Source organism: Pteropus alecto, unplaced genomic scaffold (assembly GCF_000325575.1).
Source record: "Pteropus alecto unplaced genomic scaffold, ASM32557v1 scaffold8, whole genome shotgun sequence".
Classification (NCBI taxonomy): Eukaryota; Metazoa; Chordata; class Mammalia; order Chiroptera; family Pteropodidae; genus Pteropus; species Pteropus alecto.
The window spans coordinates 23,563,894-23,572,978 of NW_006494609.1; the positions used below are offsets into that span (position 1 = coordinate 23,563,894).

A 9,085-nucleotide genomic window follows, 5' to 3' on the forward strand; every position below is an offset into this window, starting at 1 on the left:
GCAGGAGCCTCGCCATGTCGCGCCGCGCAGGTGGTGCCGCGGGCAGCGCCCCGCAGCCGCGCACGAAACGCCCGGTGGCCATGGGGACGGGAGCGAAGGTTAACCGAGTGTTTGCATAGAGCGGGCGAGGGAGTGGAGGTCGAGGTCGGCGCCTTCCCTCCCCTCGGTGCACGCTCGCTCCGCGAGACCGCGTTTCCCGTGGCTTACGAAAGTGTTTCTTCGAAGTAAGCGTTGGCTGCCGAGGGGACGAGTCGGCTGTCAAGACCCGTTCCGTAGCTTTCCGTCTTAAAATGACGGCTCGTGCGGGGGAGGGGAGGAGTGTATCGGAACTTTTTTGCCAATACAAGCGCGGTTTGGGGGTAGGAGAGAGGTTTTGTGTTCGTTTATCGTCAATCGTTAAAATATGTCCGTTTTCAGAAGTACCGTTGAAATGCTTGAATGTGTTCGGTTTGGTAGAAATCCAGAGCAGTTTGTTTTTAGTCTGGCATTTCCTTACCAGAGTCACGTCTTAATCGAAATGGAGGGCCTATTATGTTGGACACCTATAGGTGTCCCGTGTTAGGAAAATATTTGTGGTTTTTTGTTTTCACATCAAGGGGGATACTGTTTAACATAGGAGAATTTGGCGTAACTAATGGGAACGTGGTGGGGGGGTGTTCTTTTCTCTTTCAGAGCTGTTGCGCAGCCATTGGTACCTGTATTGGGGAAACATAGCATACAAGCAAGAAGCTTACAGCCTCAGTGGCGAAAATTTTTTCATGTCAGAGACCGAGAACTCTTGCAGTCGTTTATGTCATCCCTTCTTCTCCAGACAGAAGATACCAAAAAGTTGCAATCAAAGATCTCTTCATCTTATTGATAAAGCCACTAATAAGCCAAAATGTCTGTCAACGTCAACCGCAGCGTGTCAGACCAGTTCTATCGCTACAAGATGCCCCGTCTGATTGCCAAGGTACATCTTAGTAGCAAGTCCTAAGCTTTTTCCGTAGATGATTGTTTTAAAGATTGCTTCTCCTGGGTAGACAGTGCAAATTAAATTTTTTATTTTCTTTAGGTTGAGGGCAAAGGAAATGGAATCAAGACAGTTATAGTCAACATGGTTGACGTTGCAAAGGCGCTTAATCGGCCTCCAACGTGTAAGTAATGTCTCTTGGAGAAGTCTGGAAAGGCTTCTATTAGTGATACAGTCGTGACCATTTTGGTTTGAAAATCTTATCTGAGTTGTATGCTTAGCTTAAAGTTAAATGGGACCTGGGATTTAAAACTTATTAGTCGCTATTAGTGCAAGAATACCCAGGAAACATCTTTCTAACCCAATGACATAAAAACAGGCAGTGTTAAATGTGGTTGACTAGCCAAAGATTAGTTAACTGTAATGAACCAAATGTGTTTTTTTTTTCCCCTTGCAAATAGATCCCACCAAATATTTTGGTTGCGAGCTGGGCGCACAGACCCAGTTTGATGTTAAGAATGACCGTTACATTGTCAATGGATCTCATGAGGCGAATAAGCTGCAAGACATGTTGGATGGATTCATTAAAAAATTTGTTCTCTGTCCTGAGTGTGAGAATCCTGAAACAGAGCTGGTGAGTGCTTTTGAGGTTTTTGTCAATAGAAGAAACCATATATCTGCTTTTTTGATCAGTTCTTTGATAGGATCAAATCATGTTTTGAGAAGACAGACTTAATGAGAAATAAAATACAAAAACCTACAAATTTGGGGACTATTCCTATACTAATTAAATTTAAGTAGATAATTGGGGGAACATTTTCTTTCGTATGTTAAGAAGCTTGGTGTTTAGATGTTGTGTGGTGGTTAGATATTTTCACACTTGTTCCTTACAGAATTTTCCTATATTATGGATGACATACTTGTTTTTACTTTTTTGGCAGCATGTCAATCCAAAGAAGCAAACAATAGGTAACTCTTGTAAAGCCTGTGGTTACCGAGGCATGCTCGACACACATCATAAACTCTGCACATTCATTCTCAAGAACCCACCTGGTAAGTCTTCATGGTGAGCTTCTGAGGTCTGAACTGTAAAGCAGCTGGGTTTGGGAAATGAAATGAAATTTTCTTTGTTGCCATAAAATTAGAATATAAGGAATTTGTAATTCTTGAATAGTACTTTATTGAAAACAAGTCTGAAATGAATTCTGATGGGATCCCACCAAAGGATCTATTTCTGGAATACTTTTTAAATGGGTGGGGGGCTTGGCTCATATCTAAGTGCCTTTATAGAGTATTGCAAGCAACACTCTGTGGCAGATGATCAAAACTGTCTGACACAATTTGAGCTTGCTATAGCAAGAAAGTCAAACCTATTCCGGTGTTCTCTTCTCCATGAGACAAACCGTTATATAGACTTAAACAGTGTTCCAGCTGTTGGCTAACGTGCAGTTGAACTATGCCCTTGTTCAAATTCGTGAAGGTTGGGTGAGGAGCATGAATGCCAGTCTCCACTAACTTGAGTCATCACTTCATCTCTCTTACCCAGCATTTAATGCCGCTAACATTTTGGGACATTCCGAGCTTAGCCAGAGTTTCTTACCTATGAAACATGGTGAATGGATTCAGTCTGTGAATCCTCTTAGAATTTTAGGGAGAGTACTGTGTTAGGGTTGTTCCTGAGAGAAGAGTTCAGAAGCAAAGGGGCAGGGTTTTAAATGTTCATGACAGACGATGAGGGGTAGTAAAAGCCATGGTACTAAACTTTCCTTTTGTTTTCCTGTAGAGAATAGTGACAGTGGTACAGGGAAGAAAGAAAAGGAAAAGAAAAATAGAAAGGGCAAAGACAAGGAAAATGGCTCCGTGTCCAGTAGTGAGACGACGCCGCCGCCACCACCACCACCAAATGAAATCAGTCCTCCACATGCTGTGGTAAGTGCAGAGTCAGTGGTGTGGCAGGTGCTAAAATTGTAAATAACTTGGTAACGGTGAAGAGAAGTACTGAGACTAGCTTCAGTGGAACACTACAACAGTATTTAGGGCTCTCGGTGCTGTTGGTTGATTGAATTAAGGTGGAACCCAGCTTATTTTAGTGGAACATGAATTCAATGCCATGAACTTGACTGGAACTGAAACATTTTAAAGCATTCTTGCTCTTATAAACAGGAAGAAGAGGAGGATGATGATTGGGGGGAGGATACAACTGAGGAAGCTCAAAGGCGCAGAATGGATGAAATCAGTGATCATGCCAAAGTTCTGACTCTCAGTGATGATTTGGAAAGGACTGTTGAAGAACGGGTTAATATCCTGTTCGATTTCGTAAAGGTAAATTACGAAAATATTTATTTTTGAGCACTTGAACATCTTGATCAGTAAAATCAACTTCAACTCAGCCTTAGACTTTTGTTGTTATTCTAAACTGGGTACTTGGGAAAAAACTTTGTCATGGTATCTTTTGAATATTGAATTGCAAGGCTAATTTTTACTTTTTCTGTTAATTCAAATATCTTTTGACTGTGGTCCCAGGCATTCTTTGGTATCTTCTGGCAATTCTAGAACTATCAAATTGGGGGGAAAGGTCATAAGAACAGGGACCAAGTAGTATCTCTAGAGCAAAAGGTGCCTTCATTTCACTGAGTTGCTGCTTTTTATTTGCAGAAAAAGAAAGAAGAGGGTATCATTGACTCCTCCGACAAAGAAATTGTTGCTGAAGCAGAAAGACTGGATGTAAAAGCCATGGGTCCTCTTGTTTTGACTGAAGTTCTTTTTAATGAGAAGATTAGAGAACAGATTAAGAAGTACAGGCGCCATTTCTTACGAGTAAGCAAATTATTTTAGATTCATAAATGAGATTACAGTTGTGTGACCTTGGGAATATCACTTTAACCTCACTCCCCCATTTCTCTATCATCCTGAAAAATGGAGGTAATTGACATGCTTTACAAGCATGGGAGTATCTGAAAACTACACATGGTTCTTTATAGATAAAGTAATACAGGAAACTTTGTGCATTGACCTTTTTGAACCACTGTTATGGGGCCATTACTGAGGAACAATCCTAAGGCAATGAATATACTTGGATGTTAGAATTGTCAACCTAGACCATCTGTAAAAGCTTGTTAATACAAAGATAATCTGTTTGCAGTTTTGTCACAACAACAAAAAAGCTCAACGGTACCTTCTTCATGGTTTAGAGTGTGTGGTAGCAATGCATCAAGCTCAGCTTATCTCCAAGATCCCACATATCTTAAAGGAGATGTATGACGCAGACCTTTTGGAAGAAGAGGTCATCATCAGCTGGTCAGAAAAGGTGGGGAATATATACAAACAGCTTCAAGATCAAAAATATTGAGACAGCTGTTGGGGCTTATCTGCAATAAGTAACTTCGAATACCTAGTTTCTTTCTGCATGAAAATGCAGTCCTTGTGCTTGACTGATTTAACTCATAGGCGATTTCCACCATGGCAGCTTGTTTTGCTAATGATAATAAAAGATATTCCTCAGACTCGGATATTCTTGTTGAATACATGTATTCTGTTGAGGATTTCAAGATTAGGGTGTGACCCAGTTCCCTCAGAGCTCAATATGGGCAGCTAAATGTATAAATAACAAGCTATTTTTTAAATTACCAAATTAAAAGAAAATCGTACCTAATGTTTTTTAGGCTTCTAAGAAATACGTCTCGAAAGAACTTGCCAAAGAGATTCGTGTCAAAGCAGAACCATTTATAAAGTGGTTGAAGGAAGCAGAGGAGGAATCTTCCGGTGGTGAAGAAGATGATGAAGATGAGAATATTGAGGTGTGAACCCTGGGGAAAGGGTTAAAATCGGTATTTGTGATGGGCGTTCAAGAACTGTAAAAGGGCAAACTTGGGTAATTGAGCCAGTCGATTATAGACTGTTAATTTGGAAAATAATCCTTAACCGAAACGGTAGTGGACTCACATACCCCACCTCACCCTCAGGATCCCCACCCCAAAAAAAGTAAATACTAGAATTCCCAAAGTTAGAGTTTATTTAATGCAGGTCGAGTGTAGAGGTGTCAGTGGTCTGTAAAAACTAACAAGATACTGTTAGACTGTGGAGAGCTTTTCTTCTGCCTAAAAACTTTAATGAATAATAACTGCATCTAGGTAATTTTTCTGTTTACCGTCGACTTAACATTACAGGCACATTGGGATAAAGGTTAACACTCAATAAGTAATGTTTTCTTTATTAGGTGGTATATTCGAAGACTGCCAGTGTACCGAAAGTTGAAGCTGTGAAGTCTGACAACAAGGACGATGACATTGATATTGATGCCATTTAAAGGGGTGGGTACAACCCGGCTTAACAGTGTAATGCTGAGACTCTTTCTGCATCATCAACCAGAAGTGCAACATGTATGTGCAAAAGCTAAAAAGAAATGGCTTAACATCATGCTACACTTTTTACTAAAAATGTATTGCTGTGAGTGGTCTGTAATTAAGCCCAGTGAGACATCTAGGGAGTCCATACACATATCAGTGAGCAGATGTAGTTTGCTTATTTATAGCATGTTTCTTTTTGAGAAATTAGTGGTGGACACATTTGGATCACATTTATACAGTTATAAAAATAAAGATTTGATTTTGGTCATTCTTCATATTTTTGGCTCTGAATGACTTAAGCTGAAATAATTGGCTCCTTTTAAAAATGTACCATCATTTAACCTGATAGGATTCTTGGGGCCTGTTAGAAATTGTTAGGTGCTAAGACTGTAAAATGGTCTTCAGCAGAATGTAAACAAACTTATTTGTAATTACCTTACTCAGCTGTTAAACACAGTACTTGTCTCTAGTTCCTCAAATTGGCTTCTGGTAATGTATATTCTTACGTACCTTGCCAAGGTGGACTAATAATTAAATGGCAGTGCAACACCTTTATTGTACTAAGTAAAAATGATCTGAGTGTCCTATAAATAATTTTAAGAGCAGTTTTTGAAACTTGAATTTTTTTTTGTCAGTTTGTGTACACTTGCCCCAAATTGTAGTCTTTGAAGTCATTGTGCATTGCACGTTGGATGAGCCAGGGGAGTTATTACATTAACATAAGCATTTTCTGTGTATGTAGCTGTTGCTTTGTGCTGAGAGAAAACTCTTCAAGCTTTGGAGTATGATTAAATAGTAAGCTCAGTGATTTTATTTGGGGGATGACAAAAAAGGTGCACTTAATCTCTAGCAAAAAAATAATAATTTTTCAGCTTTTACGGTTTAAATTATAACTTCAAAATGTTTAGATATATACTGTATATTTTGTTCAGTGTGGATTTTCCCCGATACTATGGCTTTTTCTTTAATGCCTTTTACATTTGAACACATAGCTATGCTTTTTAGGTTTTGGTTGCTATCTTGCCAAAATAAGTGTTACTATGTCTCAAACTTGTCCTCCCCCACAAGATGTTTTATTTGAAAAGCCAAAATTGTACTTTCAGGTCAGAGGCTGTATATTGGTTGAAAACTTGGTGTCTTTTATTTCACATTGAATATAGCCAGACACTCGAGAAGTCTGTGGTTGATGGCCACTGAATGCAGGTGACTAGGGCCTGGCCCAGCCCATCCTAGGCTTTAGATTTGGAAGTAACTTCCTTATAAATCCTTGCCCAATTAATTAGCTGATCTAAACTCCACTTGACATGTGTTCTGGCTACACCTGAGAAACCATTTTCAAGATAGAAATTTGCTGCATTTATTTGCCATGAAAAGTGCCCCGTGGGAATCAAGAACCACAGGTTGGTTTCATTTGGAACACAAGCTTACAGCATTCAAATCTCTGCTTTGTGATTCATCTCACAGATTGTAATGAGACCTTAACAAATGTGTGTAAAATTTTTCACATTGAAATTATACAAACTCTTGATATAATTAAAACCTTGTTAGCTTGATATTTTAAGAAATTAAAATTCAGCGATTTTACTGGAGAGAGGTGAGTTGGCCACCATCTGCCTTTTGATAGATTTTGATGAGAGCAAAGCAGAAGCCACATACCTGGAAGGATTGTGCTTTGTCACACCAAAGAGGTTTTTGCAAATTCATATCTCACCTAGGTTTCAAATTCTTTACCATGGGCCCGTTTGCTTTCATTATTTGAAATTCTGTAGGAGGTAGATAGTGGTGGTCTAAAGCCAACTTGCACTCAATATACCCAGTATCAAGCTTATAAGGTTGTTAACAGAGGTTCAGTTTTCGTTTTTGTTTTTTAATTAAAGAACATGTTCAGGGCTTCTAAACACTAAAGAGAAATTTTTGGCTTAAACTGGTGTTCAGTCTGGTGCCAAACGTCCAATGGAATTCAGATCCATGTAATTTTATTCACAGAGGCTACCCTGATAGAGTAATGTACCTCTTCACTTTGCTCTATTCAGCTGTCTTAAAATTTCCTGTTTCAAACAGCTACATTACTTGATTAAAACAATGTTAAAATTAATTTTGTCTCTGCTTCAATGTTTTAAAACCAGCCTAAATTTTCATAAGATTTCGGAGCGTTAAAATTTGCCGTTTTTGCAGCTGCTGCTTTGGTTTTGTTGGATGTTTTCTGCAGTTGCCGGCCCTACTCACAAAACGTGTTGGTTATTATCTTGAGTAGATGGCTTTCCTTAGGACTTGAGTTTCTGTTCTGTAGTTTGAGTTGATTACAAACAAAATGTATACCTTATCTGATTTCCCGAAGTATTTATGAGTGCTTGTTAGGGAATTCAGATGCCAAGTTTTACAGGCATACCTCAGATACTGCAGATGTGGTTTCAGACCACCATAATAGTCATCATTTTTCTGCTGAAGGGTCTTATCTATAACTTCTAAAAAATAATGTTTGTGAAGCAGAATAAAAATGTGCTTGTAGTTATAGCATATATATATTGGGGAGGGTATTGCATATGTATTTCTAGTTGAGGAAGAGGGAAATAGAGACAATAACTTTTTAAGTAAGTTTTTTTTTTTTTAAGTAGATGAACTTATACAAAATACTAGTTTGAGTCCTAAAGGTTTGAGGGGAGAGAGGTATTCTCTAATCCAGTGCTCAGTGCTTTCCACCTTGGGCTGTGTGGAAGTCAGCCCCGCCCTCATCAAGTGCCCCAAGCATCGACTAAAAGACTGACTAAAAGACTGACCAAAAGACTGACCAAAAGACTGATCGGGGGAGATAACTTCCAAATGAAGGCTCGAACCTCCCAAGAGCAGGGAGAGCCTCGAGGGTACTGGTCAAACAAGTCTTCTGCGTTTTCTGTCTGTTAACCTGATCTCGTGGTCCTGTGGTTACTCACCTGGTCTGGCTCCTGTGCCTAACCACTGTCCTGCACTGCTGAGGTAAGGTCTGTTTGAAACCAACACACGTTTTAAATTTCTATAATGATTCTGAAAACAGTTCTTATCTAGGTTGTAAACTCTTCCTAATTGCTGTAGCTCTACCAATATTTTAACTTAAAATGTAAAGTTAATTCAGTCTCTACATTGACATTTTGATGATTGTTTAAACTCTGGCCGATTTGGCAACACCAAAGCTTCAGTGTGTTCTCAGTACCGGGAACAGTACTGCACTCTGTCTGCCGTCTCCAATTGTCTCGTATGTTTTTCCTGAGGAGACAAGTCATTTTTTTGTCCCCAGTATTCCCTGTACACCTTGATACCCAAGACTGGCACTCTAAAGTGTGTGGAGTGAGGAACGGGCAAGGGAGCCTTTGTTCCCAGGGGGTTGGGGTCTTGGGCTTTACGTTGCCCTGCAGTAGGGCTCTGCTGGCACCAAAGCTCTGGTTCTTTGCAGCCGGAAAATGGAACCGTTTCTGTGTGCTGGGATGTGGGAATGACAGCTACAGAGAGCTGCTTTCCCCGGGAGCCTAGACCAGGAGTTGGTTCTGGGATCTCAAAGCGCAGGCAGCAGTCCGAGCCGCCCCAGCGCCTGCCCTTCGGTTACCCATCCAGTGGGCTCTCTTGCAGGGGGAGTATTCACTAGGCTTTGGAATCACCTGGCCTAGGCCTCCCTGTGAAACTGGAAGACACTTTTCTGTGTCTTAAGTGGGGATGGTAACCCTTTATGCAACATCTGAAGTCCCAGTAGAATCCAAATGCTGCCATCCAAGGTGACGCCTGGCCGGACCAGCAAGAGAAAATCACTGTCTGGAAG

General features: G+C 40.2%; 1 protein-coding gene and 1 non-coding gene across 2 annotated transcripts in view; both read left to right on the plus strand.

Annotated features, from left to right (window-relative positions):
• The window catches only part of EIF5 (eukaryotic translation initiation factor 5), an 8,155-nt gene extending 762 nt beyond the window's left edge, over window positions 1–7,393 (plus strand). Inside the window, exons 2-11 of the mRNA XM_015599720.2 lie at window positions 673–952; window positions 1,055–1,136; window positions 1,414–1,586; window positions 1,894–2,005; window positions 2,736–2,881; window positions 3,116–3,274; window positions 3,608–3,769; window positions 4,095–4,259; window positions 4,615–4,749; window positions 5,169–7,393. Of these exons, the coding sequence (XP_015455206.1) occupies window positions 881–952; window positions 1,055–1,136; window positions 1,414–1,586; window positions 1,894–2,005; window positions 2,736–2,881; window positions 3,116–3,274; window positions 3,608–3,769; window positions 4,095–4,259; window positions 4,615–4,749; window positions 5,169–5,258 (1,296 nt within the window). The 5' untranslated portion in view covers window positions 673–880 and the 3' untranslated portion in view covers window positions 5,259–7,393. The remainder of the gene's footprint in view (window positions 1–672; window positions 953–1,054; window positions 1,137–1,413; window positions 1,587–1,893; window positions 2,006–2,735; window positions 2,882–3,115; window positions 3,275–3,607; window positions 3,770–4,094; window positions 4,260–4,614; window positions 4,750–5,168) is intronic.
• On the plus strand, window positions 2,251–2,376 carry LOC112473958. The gene has a single exon (XR_003044234.1). It is a non-coding gene; the product is annotated as a small nucleolar RNA SNORA28 (small nucleolar RNA).
• Window positions 7,394–9,085: the final 1,692 nt, after the last annotated feature.